This window comes from Aquarana catesbeiana, linkage group LG04 (genome assembly GCF_042186555.1).
Source record: "Aquarana catesbeiana isolate 2022-GZ linkage group LG04, ASM4218655v1, whole genome shotgun sequence".
Lineage (NCBI taxonomy): Eukaryota > Metazoa > Chordata > Amphibia > Anura > Ranidae > Aquarana > Aquarana catesbeiana.
In genome coordinates, this window is record NC_133327.1 from 28,258,961 (window position 1) to 28,280,172 (window position 21,212).

The 21,212-nt window shown below is 44.4% G+C and overlaps 1 protein-coding gene across 1 annotated transcript in view; it reads left to right on the forward strand.

The window, feature by feature from the left end:
* LOC141141337 (fucolectin-like) overlaps window positions 1–20,158 on the forward strand; it is a 66,660-nt gene extending 46,502 nt beyond the window's left edge. Inside the window, exon 3 of the mRNA XM_073629008.1 lies at window positions 19,954–20,158. Within this exon, the coding sequence (XP_073485109.1) occupies window positions 19,954–20,104 (151 nt within the window). The 3' untranslated portion in view covers window positions 20,105–20,158. The remainder of the gene's footprint in view (window positions 1–19,953) is intronic.
* Window positions 20,159–21,212: the final 1,054 nt, after the last annotated feature.

Sequence of the window (21,212 nt, forward strand, 5' to 3'; positions counted from 1 at the left end):
TATATATATATACGGATTTTACTGCAGCTAGCAGAATCAACTGCCTGCCTGTAGTATTATTAGTAGGTGAACACCTGCACTTGTCTTCAGGTAGCTATACTGTAGGTGCAACTGTGCAGGGTACACAGTACACTAACTGGAAATACTTGAAGAGCCTGCCTATGCTATTAATAGGATCAGAAGAAGCACACAAACACCTGGCTTCAGGTAGCTATACTGTAGGTGCAACTGTGCAGGGTTACACAGTACACTAACTGGAAATACTATAATAACACCTACCTGCCTGTCAGTATATTAGGAAGAGAATAACAGGAACTGATCTAGCTAAACTGAATACAGCGTATATATATATATATATATATATACAACACCTGGGATGTATATATATATATATATATATATATATATATATACACACAAAATACACTCTAAGTGCAGCTAACTGACTCGTCCTGCCTACTCTATCTAACTTAAATCAAATGACACTGTCTCTCTGTCTATCTAACTCTCTCCTCTGCAACACACTACACAAGGCCGCCACGCAGGCTGCCTCATATAGTGTGGGGCGTGTACTAAACCCCCTGAGCCATAATTGGCCAAAGCCTCCCTGGCGCTGTGATTGGCCAAGCATGCGGGTCATAGTGCATGCTTGGCCAATCATCAGCCAGCAATGCACTGCGATGCCGCAGTGAATTATGGGCCATGACGTGACACTCGAATTTGGCGCGAACGGCCCATAACGTTCGTAATTCGGCGAACGACCGAACACACGATGTTCGAGTCGAACATGCATTCGACTCGAACACGAAGCTCATCCCTAGTCCTGAGGTTTACTTGTGTCTGCCAGTTGTGACACAGAAATTCATTTTTTGTGGATACAAGGACTGTTGTATATATGTGCATTTTGAACAGCAGGCTCAGATTCTGTTCAATTCCTCTTTAAGACTTTCCAACTGGCCAACTGCAGAACTTATTTCACTATTCTTTCCCATGGGATCCCATGTCTTTTCCTAGATTTTGTCATGCTGTTTTGACTTGCTTATTGCAAAGCCAGGCAGATTACTTCAATGTGGCACGAGGAATGTCCTTGAGCTGCACATCAAGAAGTAGACACTTATGGAAGGATGAATGGCAGCCGCAGACCAGACTCTGGCCAGGCCACACCCCCAGCTGGATCCCGGGCTGAGAGTGCCATTCATCCTTCCACACGGGTTTGCTTCTTGATGTGTGGCTCATGGCCATTTTTCCTGCCACATTGAAGCTTGGAGCTGAGACTGTACACAGCAAGATTCTGTCAGCAAGTCCCAGCCAATGATTCATGGCCAGGACCTGCTGATCAGCTGTGTCCAATCACAGCCCAGAGCCCTGTGTCCTACGAAGACAGGTAGCAGAATACATTTTGGCCAAAATTTATGAAAAAAAAATATATTTTTAGATTTTTTTATTGGATATGTTTTATAGCAGAAAGTAAAAAACAAGTTCTTTGCATCTGAAAAAAATTACATAAATGTTGTTTGGGTACAGCATTTAATGACTGCACAATTATCAGTTATATTAGTTCAGTGTCGAAAATCAAAAAATGGCCTGGTCATGAAAGGGGTAAAACCTTCCAGGGCTCAAGTTGTTATACCTTTTAAAGGCTAAGTTCATCTTTAGGAACATATTATATGTCCTCTGCCCTGCTGACCCCTTGTATACTACCATATTGAACTCTGTATACTCTGCAGCTGACCTCTCATCCTCTGTCCTGCTGACTTTTTGTCTTCCATCCTTTGCTCTGCAGACCCCCTGTTCACTGCCCTACAAACTGCTGATGCCTGCCCTCTGCTCTGCTAACCACTATCCTCTGCCCTGCTGAACCCCAATACACTCCCCTACTGATTCCTGTTTTGTACACTGCTCTGCTGACCTCCTTTCCTGTTCCCCTCAACATTTTTTACTGCAGCCCCACATCAGACTGGCTAGATCTGGCCCTGTGTGCCACCCTATCACAATCCCACTATAAGTCACTGATCACCAATATTATAGTATAGCGCCTAAAGCTGTGTAAATTACAGTATACAGTATATACCATAGTTTGTAGACTCTATACCTTTCACACAAACCAATTAAGATACACTTATTGTGATTTTGTTTTTACAAATACATGTAGCAGAATACAATTTGGCCTAAACTTATGAAGAAATTAGATTTTAATTTCATTATTTTCAATCTTTTTTCATTTATATAATAAATAATAAAAACCCAGTGGTGATCAAATACCACCAAAAGAAATCTCTATCTGTATAAAAAAAAAAAGATATAAACTAATTTGCATACAGTGTTCCATGGCCGCACAATTGTCAGTTAAAGTAACACAATGCTGAATAGCAAAAAATGCTCTGGTCATGAAGGGGATACAACTTTCTGGATGCCAAATGGTTAAGTTTTCAGCACTGTCAAACTTTGAATGACAATTAATTAGTCATAATATAATTATATAATATATAATTTTTTTGAGACAGATGAGCTTTTTTTGGTTGTATTTAATCTCCAGTGGATTTTTATTTTTTTTTGCTGTATAAACGAAAATATGCCAAAAATGTTGAAAATTGTTTTTTAGTTTCTGTTATAAAAAAATCAATGTACTCTGCTACATGTCTGTAGTAAAAAATAACCCAAATCAGCATTCAAATCAGTCTACAATCTATGGTATACTGTATATATTTGAAAATTGATCAGTCCTGATATACCGAAGGCCTATCTCATATCTTGAGGCCCTAAAATGACCCCTGTTTGGAAAGTATAAAGTCCAAGGTATCTAGTAAGAGACATGTCAACAAATAACAAACAAAAATTCCCAGCTCACTTACCTGCCAGCTTGCAACAAACTGAAATGACCTGTCTAAAAGTTCACTTTAAAACCAAGGGGCTTAGTTTGCACACATTTTCAAATACATGCATAAGCTGCAGCGGCCACAGCACGGCACCCCAGGGTATTGTAATCCTTACTCTATAATTTTGAGAGTCTCCTTAGTTGGAGCACATACCTGTATATAATAATGGATCGTTTAAGGGCAGGTATGCCTGGAGGGAGCCCATACCTTCTTAAAAGTACAAGAATGCACTGGACACCCAGCAATAGCACAACGGCAGAGAAGGTAAGCAGTGAGTCCCTCACAAATTCACCAACAGTACAAAGAATGGCAACCACAACAACCTATAACTGGCATTTAGGAGCACATGGGAGGATGAGGCATGTCAAAAAACAATAAACAAAAATTCCCAGCTCACTTACCAGCCAGCCTGCAGCAAACCAAATTGTCCTGTCTAACAGTTCACATGGCCACTACAGCTTACGCATGTATTTGCAGATGTGTGCAAACTAAACCCTTTTTTAACATGAACTTTTAGACAAGGTCAGTTTGGTTTGTTGCAGACTGTTGCAGGCAATTTAGTGCAGTGTCACCATAGAACAGGGGTCTCCAAACCCCTCCAATTGTTCAGGATTCAAGAACTACAATTTCCATCATGCCTAGTCACGTTTGTGAATGTCAGAGTTTTACAATGCCTCATGGGATGTATAGTTTCACAACAGCTGGAGGGCAGTAGTTTGGAGATCCCTGCCTTAGAAGAAGTCTTCCCTTTGAGGAAGTCAAGGTCTGGTGACAAAATGCATCAGGGGCTTTGCCACATGACGTCATCACGCACAGGCGGAATCTGAGCCATATACACATGTTACTACTGCTGATGCTTTACCTTAAGGGGGAAATTCATGTATTAAAGTGGCTATAACCCTATATGCACAGGTTTTGGTGCGCTGTAGTTAGATTGCTGGAGGAGGTTTGGTGGCATACATTTTACAGAAGATTGATACATCTGGTGTAAATAAGCAGCAGATTACTTGCAGCAGCAGCCCAATTTAAAGGGTCAGGCACATTTAGACCTTACTATACAGTCAAACATATAGGAAAGCGGCTTGTGTGGATGGTGGAGGAACACTGCACTGGTGATAAAGATTGACACGGTTGGGATATATTATATTGGCAGCAGAAACATGGTGATTTGAGACAAATAAGCACACTGAAGACACATGTTTTGGACTTTTTTTGATATATAAAGGAACACAGAAGTTTATGTATACTTTTTTCACATGCATGTATAAATGTACACATGCACTATTTACTTGGGGAGATTATACTGTTGCCAGTGCTTCAGCTTTGAGTAGGAGCTCCACTACATCAGCTTGTTGCTGGAGAGAGGGGCCAACTGCCCTGTCTCCCTGGAGCTCCGCAGTTGTTGCCGGTGCTGGGCAGAGGTTGGTAGCACTCTGCCCTGTTGTCAGCGCTTCTGCTGGGGACCCCACATCATCCGCTTCGACTAACTATTGGGGAGGGAGGGGGGCTTCCGCTGGGGAGGAAGAATGTCCACCTTCTCTCCTGAACTATGTATCTGTCGTTGGGGAGATGAGCCAGTTATGACGATATTCTCTTGTACTGTCTCCCAGGTGCACAGATCCTTGCTGGGAGGGAAGACAGTTTCCTCCAACCTGGCTGACTGTTGTAATATGAAAAGTCATTGGCCTTGCACAAATCCTCCAGGGTCACCAGTTGTTGCAGGCAGAGGTCAGCGGCACTCTGCCTTGGTGCCAGCTCCTGTGTTGGAGGATCACTGGATTGTTACTCCTCAGTAGAAAAGTTTATTAAATCCCCAGTCTCTGAGGCTGGTGGCTGGGGATAGAGGTTCACTATCTCCTCTCACTCCATGACCTGTCACTGGGGAGATGAGCCAGCTGCTCCATCTCCAATACCCTCACCCGGCTGCTGGACAAACGTATTCCTGCACCCAAGCTCATCCTGTGCAGAAACAGGTTTGTCAAGGTGAGTGAACATTTTTTACATCTGCCATAAGAGCTCCGCTTCCATAGCTGGAGGTGGGCAAAGCACACTGTTACTCTGCCCCATTGCCGATACTTTAGCCATGATTTCAGAGCTGTTGACTGGAACTTCCCGCTAGTCCCAGGTAAAGGAAGCCAAGCCCTGCTGCTGAGAAGAGTCTAGCAGTCATCTGTAGGTGATCTCCAGCTCCCATTCCTGAATGACTAGAAACTCCAAATCTTCCAGTGCCCGGAGCACTTCTGAGATTATCAGCATCTATTCTCTGTATTCCATGAATTCCTCTAACTGCCATTCCAGATCACTCCCAAAGTCACCAGGGTCCCCTGACAGCTTCCCATATTACAGCCCCAGGCTTCCGAAGCCAAAGCCTTCTGTTTGGCTGTCCAAAGGCATCCTTGGGCTACAGGGCTACAGGAGGGCCCTGTAGCTCTCATCCAGCCACATCTCTGCCCTGGCCGGCCGACTTAATTCAGCTGTCCATTGCTTGTGCAGTTGTTCTCCCAAAAACAGCACCTGCAATTTATACTGTGACCAGTACCTTTCCTTGATGGCAGAGAATTTTTCCCTGGCAGCTCTACTCTCTGTCCAGCTATTCCTTCCAGAGTTACCAGCGGGCACAGTTATACCATCCCAGCAGGACCTGCGTTGGCACTGGTCCTTTGTGCTTCATCTGCATCTCTTGCACTCTCCTTAGGAATTTCTCTTCCATGGTGGCTGATATCTGTACCTCTCCTCTTCTGCTAACCGGACCCCAGATCCCAGTGGTGGTTTGGAAGCATCCCACCACTGCCACCAAATGTGACGGAACCACTTGGTACCCACTTAGGTACTTCCTTCCACCAAACGGTATATTCTGCCCTTCAAATCTTTTCGAGCAGACCGAGAGCTAATACCAGCCCTTTTTACCCCAAGCATGGTACACAGAATTATTGTCTTTTATACAGTTGAAAAGTAGGTCAGTCATCACATGAACAATAAAACCAATACAACCAAATATTTACCCAAAACATCATACAATGGTTTAGATAACAATGTAGAGCTCACAGAAGGTTAATCTCTTTTGAGATATCTCCAAGAGTTAGCAAAGTTAATTGACAGACAGAAACAATAGGTGACTCGATTAACAATCTATTAACCTTCTATGAGGAGGTGAGTTGCCATCTAGATAAAGGAAGGCCCGTAGACGTGGTGTATCTGGATTTTGCAAAAGCATTTGACACAGTTCCCCATAAACGTTTACTGTACAAAATAGGGTCCGTTGGCATGGACCATAGGGTAAGTACCTGGATTGAAAACTGGCTACAAGCGCGTGTTCAGAGGGTGGTGATAAATGGGGAGTACTCAGAATGGTCAGGGGTGGGTAGTGGGGTTCCCAAGGGTTCTGTGCTGGGACCAATCCTATTTAATTTGTTTATAAACGATCTGGAGGATGGGATAAACAGTTCAATCTCTGTATTTGCAGACGATACTAAGCTAAGTAGGGCAATAACTTCTCCGCAGGATGTGGAAACCTTGCAAAAAGACCTGAACAAATTAATGGGGTGGGCGACTACATGGCAAATGAGGTTCAATGTAGAAAAATGTAAAATAATGCATTTGGGTGGCAAAAATATGAATGCAATCTATACACTGGGGAGAGAACCTCTGGGGGAATCTAGGATGGAAAAGGACCTGGGGGTCCTAGTAGATGATAGGCTCAGCAATGGCATGCAATGCCAAGCTGCTGCTAATAAGGCAAACAGAATATTGGCATGTATTAAAAGGGGGATCAACTCCAGAGATAAAACGATCTCTACAAGACTCTGGTCCGGCCGCACCTGGAGTATGCTGTCCAGTTCTGGGCACCAGTCCTCAGGAAGGATGTACTGGAAATGGAGCGAGTACAAAGAAGGGCAACAAAGCTAATAAAGGGTCTGGAGGATCTTAGTTATGAGAGGAAAGGTTGCGAGCGTTGAACTTATTCTCTCTGGAGAAGAGACGCTTGAGAGGGGATATGATTTCAATTTACAAATACTGTACTGGTGACCCCACAATAGGGATAAAACTTTTTCGCAGAAGAGGGTTTAATAAGACTCGGGGCCACTCATTACAATTAGAAGAAAAAAGGTTTAACCTTAAACTACGTAGAGGGTTCTTTACTGTAAGAGCAGTAAGGATGTGGAATTCCCTTCCACAGGCGGTGGTCTCAGCGGTGAGCGTTGATAGCTTCAAGAAACTATTAGATAATCACCTGAATGACCGTAACATACAGGGATATGTAAGGTAATACTGACACATAATCACACACATAGGTTTGGACTTGATAGACGTGTGTCTTTTTTCAACCTCACCTACTATGTAACTATGTAACACAATTAACAATGGGCGAGATCTAGTTTAAAGGGGTTGTAAAGGCAGAAGGTTTTTTGTATTCTATGCATTAAGATAAAAAGCCTCCTGTGTACAGCAGCCCCCCTCAGCCCCCCTAACACTTACCTGAGGACCCTCTCCGTGCAGTGATGTCCACGAGTGTCTCAGCCGTCCGAGATTCTCCCTCCTGATGGGCTGAAACACAGCAGCGGCGTCATTGACTGCTGCGAGAGAGGGGGTGGGGCTGAGTCAGGGCTCCATGTCTGAATGGACACAGGGAGCTGTGACTCGGCTTGGGTGCCCCCATAGCAAGCTGCTTGCTGTGAGGGAACTGAACAGAAGGGAGGGGCTGCTCTGTTCAAATCTAATGCAACAGAACAGTATAACATGTTTGCTACTTTTAAAGAAAAACAGAGTTTTCAATCACTTTAACAATAAACACATAACAAACAGTCATCTCACCCCACCTCTGACTATCCAGCAGCAGCATTCAAGAAGACCCAGGGTTGTCCAAATCTCATTAACCCTCTTTCTTTTCACGTACATCTGTTCACTGAATTTCAAGTTGCCAGAGACCATCATGGGTTCCTTGACTGTTAAATGTAATAATGTATTTTTTCATTATATAACAGAACCTCTTCCTGAATTCTTGTAGCTCCCTCAAATGCCAGGACCCATAGTCAGTGGGTAGGAGGCTTTCCCCTAGTCCTCTCCAAAAGCCCCTGTCCTGGTTGGGTCAGTCACATTTCTCTCCCCATCAAAAGTGAACTAACAAGTTCCCAGACCTCCACCCTGTCTGGACATTCATTAGTCGGGCAGAGTGAACCCACACAGATGGTCCACATGATCTCAATTCTGGGCCGCAGGGAATAGTTGTCATCAGTAGGTTTGGGACAGAGGTCATGGACCCTGAAACCATGGAGAACTATAGGTGCTAGGCAGAGGCCAGCGACGTTCTGCCCTGTTGCCAGTGCTTCAACTGGGAGTAGGAGTTTCACTACATCAGCTTGTCGCAGGGGAGACGGGCTGACTGTCCTGGCTCCCTGGAACTCCACATTAGGCTTGCCCCTAGTCCTCTCCAAAAGCCCCTCTTCTGGTTGGGTCTGTCACAGAACCCCATACAAAAAAAAATGAAAACGTGTGGAAACCTTCACAAATTCATACCAAACCCTTAAGGTCCACAAAAAAGGAAAAAGTAAGCATTATTGTGCTCCTCCTTCCTGAACCATGCCCTCTACAAGGGGAGGGTACATTGACAGGTGGACCACCCTGCCAAACACATCACATTTCATGTTGATGACTAGGGATGAGCCGAACACCCCCCCGGGTTTGGTTCGCACCAGAACCTAAGAACAGACCGAAAGTTTGCGCGAATGTTAAAACCCCATTAAAGTCTATGGGACTCGAACGTTCAAAATCAAAAGTGCTTATTTTAAAGGCTAATATGCAAGTTATTGTCCTAAAAAGGGTTTGGGGAACCAGGTCTTGCCCCAGGGGACATGTATCAATGCAAAAACAATTTTAAAAATGTCAGTTTTTTTGGGAGCAGTGATTTTAATGACCTGGGGGGTGTCTATAGTATGCCTGTAAAGTGGCCCGTGTTTCACATGCTTAGAACAGTCCCTGCACAAAATGACATTTTTAAAGGAATAAAAGTCATTTAAAACTGCTTGCAGCATTAATGTAATGTCGGGTCCCGGCAAAATGGATGAAAATCAGCCCTTTGGGTCTTGTATGGATATTAAGGGGAACCCCACATCCAAATTAAAGAAAGGAAAGGCTTGGGGCCCCAGGCCATATATACTCTGAACAACAAGATACAGGCGGTGCAAACAAAACAGGGACTGTAGGTTTGTTGTTAAGTAGAATCTGTTTGTAATTTTGAACTGGTACATTTTTAAAGTGTAGCTCCAGACAAAAAATCTATTTTTAAGCTTTTTGAAAAACATAGGGAAGGGTTATCACCCCTGTAACATTTGTTTTGCTGTCTGTGCACCTCTTTAGATTTCACCTCACTTTCTGTCCCAATGACAAATGTTTTTTAAAAATTTGGGGTTTTTAGTGAAATAAGGATTGGTGACAAACATCAGTGAAGAGGAGACACGTTTTTCCCATATTAACTCTTACAGGAGAGAATTTCCCTTCCTAGGGGTAGATTTCATCTCACTTCCTGTTGTCTCCTTCCGTTTGCAAGTAGGAGTCGTTTGTAAGTTGGATGTTTGAAAGTAGGGGCCTGCCCTAAATACTGTGCAGAAATTGGGGCCTTAGGTGTTGGTGTTGCCACAACACTGTAAGCCCTCACAGTTATTCTTGGTGGGCGCAGTAACGGGCCGTGCTGTGAAATATTATATCAAGAATTGTAATTACATGCCATTGTTGAACAGGGGCAGAAAAATTGGGCCTTAGGCACTGGTGCCACAACACTGCAACCCCTCACAAATGCAATAGTTGGAGCGCAGGAATGAGCCCTGCTGCAAAGTATTGCATCAAAAATTGTAATTATATGCCTCTGTTAAACAGGAGCTGAAAAATTGGGCCTTGGGCACTGGTGCTGGTGCCACAACACTGCAACCCTTCACAGATACTATAGTTGGAGCGCAGGAATGAGCCCTGCTGGAAAGTATTGCATCAAAAATTGTAATTACACGCCCCTGTTAAACAGGGGCACAAAAATTGGGCCTTGGCCACTGGTGGCGGTGCCCAGAACCAAAAATGTTCTTACAAGCTATCAGCATGAAAATTGAGGAGGAAGAGGATTGTGACTCAGCATAACAGGATACTCACTCACCATCAGCATAGGCAGTCTTGAAGGGATATCACATTTAAAAAAAAAATCAATCGGTTACATCAGCAACAGGTGCTTGGTAGCTGGTGATCCAAGACTGAGTCATTCAGGAACCCCCTGATGAAGGCACGTGATCCCTGTGCCGAACACATGAAGGGGAGGGGCCAGGATGGAGCTGTCAGCACGGAGGAAGAGGCGAGATGAGTACACCATACCGCACGCCATACCAGCGATCTGTTTCTCATATACAAAGCCCTGAATAGGATGGTGCACTCACGCACCCACACAATGTGAGTACCCCTAGGAAGGGAGTGTTTATCTTTAGAATAAATTCCTTTACAGTATTATACTATGGAGCTTCTTCTCTTTTATTTATGATTCGGAATGCTATTAATTGAGCAAGTTGGAAGTCAACACCTGCATATCGTTAGAGCCCAGGAGTGGCTCCCAAGCATGTTTTGACATAGTTTGGGTACTGTGTCACACGCTCTGAGGTGAGCACATAGGCTTTTGGGGGTCACCGGAGAGCACTGAAGCATGTTATATATTTTACACTTCTTGGATGAGCATGATGGATATCACTGTTGATGGACACTGTATTTGTACACTTTGCATTTATCATTTATGAACGTTTATGAACTTTATTTATCACTTTATTGAGAGAGTGAATACTCTTTCAAACCTGAGTTTGCACTTGGATTTCTAATACTTTATGCACGTTGCACTTTATTGTATCACTAAATAATTTATCACAGATTGGAAATATAAATTATTGTTCTAGGTAAAAAAAATTTTGACATTTACATATTTTTTCTATATACTGATTTTTATTTTTATTATAAATTTTCTAGCGCAAACGCATTTATTTTATTTAATTTTAATTTACACGGGTATGAAACGTGATTAGTGTTTGCAGCTTGTTGTCACCAGAGACTTACTTTAGAGGCATTAACCCATCTGTGGCTCGCAAGATCTTATTGGTATGCCAGAAGAATCACCCAGTACGTGGTGAAAGATAGGTAATGTCCCTATCCATGCCTGCTGGACCATGAGTCAGCGGTAATATGCACCTTACCGCTGACCGCCCTGTTCAGCGAGGCCAAGACATTGCCTTCCATGAGAAAAAGTGGCGTTTGGGAACCTGCCACTGAGGAACCACACATTCCACAAACTCACGGAAGGGGACAGAGTCTACCAACTGAAAAGGCAGCAGTTGAAATGCTAGCAATTTAGCCAAACTAACATTCAACCGCTGGGCATGTGGATGGCTGGGAGCGAACTTCTTTCTGCGGTGCAGCAGCTGGTGCAGGGAAATTTGCCTGGTACAATCTGATGTCGGTGTAGCGATAGCAGATTGTCCGCAAGTACTTGGCTGTGACACACCTAATTCTACACCTTCATTCCTCTCAGTGCAGGTTTCAGAGAGGACTGAAGGTATAGTGGGGTTGGAGATCCCAGCTGATGAGGAGCAAGGAGAGGTCCTCTTTGTTCTTTGGTGTGGGTCTTTTAGGTACGCTTGCCAACGAACTGCATGGCAGGTGGACATATGTCTGGTCAAGCATGTGGTGCCCAAGCGGGTGATATTTTGGCCACGCGAGATACGCTTGAGACATATGTTGCAAATAGCAGCAGGGCAATCTGATGCACTCGTCTCAAAAAAGGCCCACACCAAAGAACTTTTGGAATAACGCGCAGAGACAACGCGCCCTGCACATGCAGAGCTCTGCGGTGTGATGCAGTTGGTGTGCTGCCCTTAAAGTGGCCCCTGGAGGGCATCCTACCTCGTTGGAGATGTGCCTCCTCCTCCTCCCTCCTATCAGGCACCCATGTAAAATCAGTGACCTCATCTTCCCCTCCCTCCTCATCACTGGAGCAAAGCTGGCAGTATGCTGCAGCTGAGGGAACATGACTGCCAGATTGCTGTCCTTCTTGGGCACCCCCTCTCTCTGGGCTCAGGTTATTGCCTTCCTCTAGCTGGGTACCATCATCAGAGCCTTCAAAACGCTGGGTATCCTCCTGGAGCATGTACCCAACACTGTGGTCAAACAGTTTGGGGGACTCCTCAGGAGGACAGGGTAGGGCTAGGGAAGGAATGACTGATGCCATTGAGCTGAGGAAAGAGGCCGCATTGGCAGTTGCTTTGCCAGACAAAGTACCCTGAGCTTGGGTTAAAAAAGGATGTGGATGATGAGAATGGCTTGGTCATCCACTCTACCAAGTCTTCCGCAACATGGCCAGCTGCAGAAAAACAGGACAAGCGTGTCACACGGCCATGTGCTGATGAGGATGCACCGTCTCCACGACCAGCACTGTTGCCTCTAGACACAGAGCCTGCTTGCCCTCTTTTATTGGCTTGTGACTGTCTGCCTCTCCTTGTTAGCCTTCCAGACATACTAATGGCCTGCAGTGAGATGTAGCTGCACAAAGCTGGGATGTATAAATTTACTGATACTGCAGATAGCAGAATCAACTGCCTGCCTGTATTATTATTAGTATGAGAACACCAGCAATTATCTTCAGGTAGCTTAAGGTGCACACTGTGCAGAGGATGCAGTACACTAACTGTAAATACTGTAGCTGCCTGCCTGTGGTATTAACAGGATCAGAACAACAGCAATTGTCTTCAGGTAGCTTTAAGTGCACACTGTGCAGAGGACGCAGTACACTAACTGTAAATACTGCAGCTGCCTGCCTGTGGTACTAATAGAATCAGAAGAACACCACCAATTTTCTTCAGGTAGCTTTAGGTGCACACTGTGCAGAGGACACAGTACACTAACTGTAAATACTGTAGCTGCCTGCCTTTTCTTATCCCGCTGTGTTATGCTTCTCCTCTTCTGACGGTTCTTAAATAACGGGGGGGGCACCCGGTGATCCCGCCCCCTCTGACGCACGGGAACTTGATGGGGACTTCCCTGTGGCATTCCTCGTGACGTCAGAAGGGGGCGGGGTTACGTATCAGGTGAAGCGTCACACAGCAAGAGCCTCCCTCCATGCCATCATGGATGTGGAGCGGCCCAAGGAGAAGGGAAGAAGATGCTGCGGAAGATGCCGGATGAGAACACCGGAGGAAGAACCAGAAGAACCAGAAGAAGAAGATGGAGGAAGAAACCGAAGGAAGATAGAAGATAGAAGAAAGAAGATAGAAGATAGAAGAAAGAAGAAGCATTTAAATAAAGTAAATGTCAAAAACTGTCTCTTGTCATTTTTAACATTTTTGACAGTTTTTTTGTGAAATGGTACCCTTACCATTTCACACAGGGGGGAGGGTCGGGATCTGGGGGTCCCCTTGTTAAAGGGGGCTTCCAGATTCCGATAAGCCCCCCGCCCGCAGACCCCCACAACCACCGGGCAAGGGGTGTGGGGATGAGGCCCTTGTCCCCATCAACATGGAACAAGGTGTTTTGGGGGGCTACACCAAAGCACCCTCCCAGTGTTGAGAGCCTGTGGCCTGGTACGGTTCAGGAGGGGGGGCGCTCTCTCATCCCCCCTCTTTTCCTGCGGCTTGCCAGGTTGCGTGCTCGGATAAGGGTCTGGTATGGATTTTTGGGGGGCCCCATGCCATTTTTTTTTTAAATTTTGGAGCGGGGTTCCCCTTAAAATCCATACCAGACCTAAAGGGTCTGGTATAGATTTTGAGGGTGACCCCAAGCCATTTTTTTTTAAATTTTGGCCGGGGTTCCCCTTAATATCCATACCAGACCTGAAGGGCCAGAACCCTGAAGTTTGGTTCAGGGTTCCCCTGTGGGGAATTCCCATGCCGTTTTTATCAATTAACTTTTATGTGTATTGTCAGACCGGCAAGTCATTAATAGCTGCGAGTAGTTTTAAATGACTTTTTTCCTTTGAAATGTCATTTTGCTGTCAGACTGTTCTAAACACGGGAAACATGCGCCTCTTTACAGACATACTATAGATACCCCCCAGGTACAAAATTTAAAGTAATATTACACTTTTATTGTTCTACTTTAAGCATTATTAAAATCACTGCTCCCAAAAAAAAAGGCAATTTTTAAAACTTTTTTTGCATTGATCCATGTCCCGTGGGGCAGGACCCAGGTCCCCAAACACTTTTTATGACAATACCATGCATATAAGCCTTTAAAATTAGCACTTTTTATTTCTCCCATAGACTTTTAAATGGTGTTCCGCGGCTTTCTAATTTGCTGTGAACACCCCAAATTGTTTGCTGTTTGGCGAACTCGAAGCTCATTTCTAGTCTTGAGGATGGATCACTGGCCAGAGCTTGCACAGTATGCAACTGAGCTACTGGCCTGTCCTGCATCCAGCTTTCTTTCAGAACGCACATTCAGTGCTGCTGGAGGTTTTGTAATCGATCACAGGGTGCGCCTGTCCACCGACTCGGTCGATCGACTGACCTTCATAAAAATGAATCAGTCTTGGATCACCACCAGCTACCAAGCACCTGATGCTGATGTAACCGAATAATTTTTTTGGAAATGTCAGATCCCTTCAAGACTGCTTATGCTGAGTGACTATCATCTTCCTCCTCAATGATCATGCTGATAGCTTGTAAGCATATTTTTGGTTCTGGGCGCCACCAGTGGCTAAGGCCCAATTTTTCAGCCCCTGTTTAACAGGGGCGTGTAATTACAATTTTTGATGCAATATTTTGCAAGGAGGGTTCGTTGCTGCACTCAACTAGAGTATTTGTGAGGGGTTGCAGTGTTGTGGCACCAGCACCAGTGCCTAAGGCCCAATTATTCAGCCCCTGTTTAACAGGGGTGTGTAATTACAATTTTTGATGCAATACTTTGCAGCAGGGTTTGTTCCTGCGCTCCAACTAGAGTATCTGTGAGGGGTTGCAGTGTTGTGGCACCAGCACCAGTGCCTAAGGCCCAATTTTTCAGCCCCTGTTTAGCACGGGCGTGTGATTACAATTTCTGATGCAATATTTTACAGGAGGGCTCATTCCTGCACTCCAACTAGAGTATCTGTGAGGGGTTGCAGTGTTGTGGCACCAGTGGCTAAGGCCCAATTTTTCTGCCCCTGTTCAACAGGGACATGTAATTACAATTCTTGATCTAATATTTCACAGCAGGGCCCGTTTCTGCACCCACCAAGAGTAACTATGAGGACTTACAGTGTTGTGGCACCAGCGCCACCACCACCAAAGGCCCAATTTTTCTGACCCTGTTCAACAGGGGCATGTAATTACAATTCTTAAACTAATATTTCACAGCAGAGCCCGTTCCTTGCGCCCACCAAGAGTAACTGTGAGGGCATACAGTGTTGTGGCAACACCAACACCTAAGGCCCCAATTTCTGCAGAGTATATAGGGCAGGCCCCTACTTTCAAACATCCAACTTACAAATGACTCCTACTTGCAAACGGAAGGAGACAACAGGAAGTGAGATGAAATCTACCCCTAGGAAGGGAAATTCTCTCCTGTAAGAGTTAATATGGGAAAAACATGTCTCCTTTCCACTGATGCTTTATCACCAATCCTTGTTTCACTAAAAACCCCAAATTGTCAAAAAACATTTGTCATTGGGACAGAAAGTGAGGTAAAATCTTCTGAAGAGGTGCACAGACAGCAAAACAAATGTCACAGGGGTGATATCCTTTCCCTATGTTTTCCAAGAAGCTTAAAAATAGATTTTTTGGCTGGAGCTACACTTTAAAAATATACCAGTTCAAAATTACAAACAGATTCTACTTAACTACAAACCTACAGTCCCTGTCTTGTTTGCACCACCTGTATATCGCTGTTCAGAGGGCCTGGGGCCCCACGCCTTTCCTTTTTTTAATTTGGGTGCGGGGTTTCCCTTAATATCCATACAAGACCCAAAGGGCCTGGTAATGGCCTGCGGGGGGTACCTATGCCATTTGTCTCACTAATTTTCATCCATATTACTGGGACTGGACATTACATTAAAGCCGTAAGCAATTTTAAGTGACTTTTATTCCTTTATTCCTTTAAAAATGTCATTTTATGCAGGGACTGTTCTAAGCACGGGGTTCTAAGCCTGCGGTACTAATAGGATCAGAAGAACACCACCAATTTTCTTCAGGAAGCTTTAGGTGCACACTGTGCAGAGGACGCATTACACTAACTGTAAATACTGCAGCTGCCTGCGGTACTAATAGGATCAGAAGAACACCACCAATTTTCTTCAGGTAGCTTTAGGTGCACACTGTGCAGAGGACACACTACACTAACTTGTAAATACTGCAGCTGCCTGCGGTACTAATAGGATCAGAAGAACACCACCAATTTACTTCAGGTAGCTTTAGGTGCACACTGTGCAGAGGACGCACTACACTAACTTGTAAATACTGCAGCTGCCTGCGATACTAATAGGATCAGAAGAACACCACCAATTTTCTTCAGGTAGCTGTAAATACTGTAAAAACACCTGCCTGCTTGTCATTATTAAGAGAATAACAGGAACGGATGTAGCTAAACTGAATACAGTGTAATATATATACAACACCTAGGATACATATATATATATACACAATACACTGTAAGTGCAGCTAACTGACTCGCCTGCCTACTCAAACTACTCTAATCTAACTTAAATGAAATGACACTGTCTCCCTGTCTATCTCTCCGCCGCCACCGCAACACACTACACAAGGCCGCCATGCAGGCGGCCTTATATAGTGTGGGGCGTGTACTAAACCCTTGAGCCATAATTGGCCAAAGCCACCCTGGCTTTGGCCAATTACGGCTCTCTGTTCAGACGGCGCTGTGATTGGCCAAGCATGCGGGTCATAGTGCATACTTGGCCAATCATCAGCCAGCAATGCACTGCGATGCCACAGTGAATTATGGGCCGTGCAGTGCCACTCGAATATGGCACGAACGGCCCATAACTTTCGAAATTCGACAAACGGTCGAACATGCGATGTTCGCGTCGAACATGGGTTCGACTCGAACTCGAAGCTCATCCCTATTGATGACTACAAAGGTTTTTTTCCAACAACCCTGTACCAGTGATTGTAGGGATCTGCAGGCAAGTGAGCTTATCAGAATTTTGAACTCCCCTTAAAAAAAGGTAGGACCTTAATACCCCCACCCCATTCATTCACAAAAAAAGTTAATGGTAAATAAACAAAACACAAAATTTTAAATGTCCTATGTTTAAAAAATAAATAAATAAAAATGAAGAGCCCCACAATGTAAATCCTTCATGACAGCGAAATTTGGTTGCACATAGAGCACAAGGTCAAATCTCCTGTTTCTAATAATAACAATTTCATCTAATGATATAAATGCATCTCACCTTTTGATCATATGTCTTTCCTCTGCCGTAGCCCATCCTCTGGTGTGTGCCCCATTACCCACAAACAGACACAACACATCCTTACGTACTCAGCTCCAGCATCGCTCTGCCACCAAACTCCCCTGCCGAGCAGTCTCCTGGCTTTTTATTAGCATAACAAGAAGTCCCAAAACTCGAGGGTTGGGCTTCCAACAGCCAAACACCTCTTACAAAGCTTGTGACCTCACAGGAAATGAACACATAAGGACATGACCAAATAAAGACATGTATACATTCAAAAAGGAATACAGTAGTGATGTGTGCAGACGGTGGTGTGCAAAACCATGTGGCAAGCACATGGCTTTGAACACTACCGTGTGCACACTCCCACTGTTACCAGTGATGCAAACCATACTATACCATGGCCCAGTGGGCCATAATTTTCATATAGTTATGCTATAGTTCCCATGTACGCAGACATGTATGCTCGGAGTCATTAATGCAGTCGCCATGAGGTGGCCAAGCTCCTGATTAGGGATGAGCTTCGAGTTCGAGTCAAACTCATGTTCGACTCGAACATTGGCTGTTCGCAAGTTCGCCGAACAGCGAACAATTTGGGGTGTTCGTGGCAAATTCGAATGCCGCAGAACACCCTTTAAAAGTCTATGGGAGAAATCAAAAGTGCTAATTTTAAAGGCTTATATGCAAGTTATTGTCATAAAAAGTGCTGTTTCTTCAGGAGCAGTGATTTTAATAATGCTTAAAGTCAAACAATAAAAGTGTAATATTCCTTTTAATTTCGTACCTGGGGGTGTCTATAGTATGCCTGTAAAGGGGCGCATGTTTCCCGTGTTTAGAACAGTCTGACAGCAAAATGACATTTTGAAGGAAAAAAACCCATTTAAAACTACCCGCGGCTATTGCATTGCCGACAATACACATAGAAGTTCATTGATAAAAACGGCATGGGAATTCCCCACAGGGAAACCCCGAACCTAAAAAAAAAAAATGACGTGGGAGTCCCCCTAAATTCCATACCAGGCCCTTCAGGTCTGGTATGGATATTAAGGGGAACCCAGGCCAAAATTAAAAAAAAAATGACGTGGGGTTCCCCCTAAATTCCATACCAGACCCTTCAGGTCTGGTATGGATTTTAAGGGGAACCCCGCGCCAAAAAAAAAAAAAAATGGCATGGGGTCCCCCCAAAAGTCAATACCAGACCCTTATCCGAGCACGCAAACTGGCAGGCCACAGGAAAAGAGGGGGGAACGCGAGTGCGGCCCCCACCCCTCCTGAACCGTACCAGGCCACATGCCCTCAACATTGGGAGGGTGCTTTGGGGTAGCCCCCCAAAACACCTTGTCCCCATGTTGATGAGGACAAGGGCCTCATCCCCAAAACCCTGGCCGGTGGTTGTAGGGGTCTGCGGGCGGGGGGCTTATTGGAATCTGGAAGCCCCCTTTAACAAGGGGACCCCCAGATCCCGCCCCCCCCTGTGTGAAATGGTAAGGGGGTACTTACCCCTACCATTTCACTAAAAAACTGTCAAAAATGTTAAAAATGACAAGAGACAGTTTTTGACAATTCCTTTATTTAAATGCTTCTTCTTTCTTCTATCTTCTTTCATCTTCTTCGTCTTCTGGTTCTTCTGGCTCTTCTGGTTCTTCCTCCGGCGTTCTCGTCCAGCATCTCCTCCGCGGCGTCTTCTATCTTCTTCTCCTCGGGCCGCTCCGCACCCATGGCATGGGGGGAGGCTCCCGCTCTTCTCTTCATCTTCTTCTTCATCCTCTTCTCTTCTTCCTTCTTCTCTTCTTCTCTTCTTCTCTTCTTCATTGCAAAACTGACACTGGGGGGTATCTGACAACATACATTCATAAAATTTTCCACAACATTCATTAATCATCTTGTCCAGTGGAGCAGATCCTTGATAATTTCAATAATAACTCCAGATGAAAAAAAAATCCTGAGCTGACAAATGAATTGAGAATGAAGTTGAGGGGATGGTAGCTGATGCCTTTTTTGTTTTGAATTTTGATTAAAGTAGACGTCTATATACATAGGATTCATACAAACATACTACCTGGACCAAATGCCTTGGGGCTCTCAAAAATCACAACAGTCAGCTTGTTGAGGCACAATGAAACAAGAAAAAATTAAGGGTAGCCACTGCTGAGGTAAATGTCCTGGTGCTCGCCCACTTAAAAATATATATACGAATCCAAAACAATCAAAGCTGTTTTGGATATGTATGTGTTTATATATGCATTTTTTTCCAGTGAGCTTCTGACCTATCCAATGATATTAAGGGCCCTTATACTTTTCCTTCTTTAGCAGCAGCGGGGAGCGGTCCTTAATGCTGTAATACTCTGAGTGTAGGCTTAATGATGAGGCTGCCCCAGGGGACGTGTCTATGGCAGTCTGGGCTCAGTGGAGGTGGGATTATGATAATGACTGTCACTTAACCTGAAAAAAGACATTTAGTGGTCAAAAAGAAGTACGGTACTGTGGGGGAAAACGGCAGATTTGGAGATCTTTGCAGATTGTAGATTGGATATCTTTGAAGCTTTGCAGGAAAACCTGCTTTTCTATTTTATCTTTAATTGAGTTATTCTGCTTTACATATTATCATGCTGCTTTTTTTAAAAAAAAAATAAATAAAGGCATATTACTGTGACTGTTATCATTGATATTAAGAATTTAACTTAACAGGTGTTCAGTGATTACCTCTATCCCAGATGGAGCAACACAGACCTTCTACTGTCATGGCATGGCTGGCAGATACGTCAATATAATTATACGTGGAAAGACTGAATGTCTTCATTTATGCGAAGTTGAAGTCTGGACCAATGACAGTGACTGAAAGGACCACTCAAAAAGAGCAACAGTTTAATACAATAATTAATGTTATAATGGATTGCCTTATGTGCCAATAATCTGAATAATCAAACACTGCTTAATAAACAATGTTCAGCATTATGTGTGTGTTGTCAAATGTGTTATCAGAATTTTCTGTGTTCCAGTATACAGAGGAGACATGGTATGTGTGCAGGGAGTATATTAAAAATGATGAAATGCATTGAAAATGTTTAGGGATCTGATCTGAATAAGTAAAATTTAAAATAGTGGTGGGTTATTACCAACAGGGAGGTAGGGGGAATTAATATTCCAGATCCCAACCTTGTTGCTCTCATTACCAATGACAAAAGAGAACCATAACATATATCGGGGGTCAGCAACCTGTAGATCACGGTCTACCAACAGATCACAGACAGATGACTGGTAGATCGCGGTCTGGGCTTGCTGACCCACCATCCAAGAGCATCAAACAGAGTGAAATGTAGAGGGGCCACTTGTAAATTTGAAGGTGTAGTAGGGAGCAAGAGCTGCATAAGCCAATGCCTCCTCTGTAGTGCTGGCTCCTGCCCAAGGCAGAGTGATACCAAATGCACTTCATATCTCATCCCGGCTAGTGTTCTCCAGAGTGGTGCCAGCAGCAGGAAAGAAGAAATCTTTAGGTCAGTGTGAAACAATACACTGGACATAATAGTATAGGGCTGCTTTCACACTCATGTGTTGCAGTTTACCGACACCGCGGGTGCAGTGCAGTGTACCTGCAGCTTCCCTGCGCGTTTGCTGTGCTTAGCCATAGTTTTCTATTATATCCTGCAGGTTTGGTGCACTTTCTGAATGTAGGAGTTTTGGTGTGCTTTCAGAAAGTGCGCCACACCTGTAGGATATAATGGAAAGTTTATAGCAAAGTGCAGCTAACCCAGGAAAGTTGCAGATGCACTGAACAGAAAGGTTTCATTTACATTTGCAGTTTGGGGGGTGATAAAAACCCATAGTTAGGAAGTGTTATCGCCCAACCACACCTACTTTAGCTACAGTGGCCAGGGGTGTACACATGTTGCAGTCGCAGTAGCAGGAGTTGTATGCCCTGTCATAGTTTGTGGGTGTAGCACCTGCCA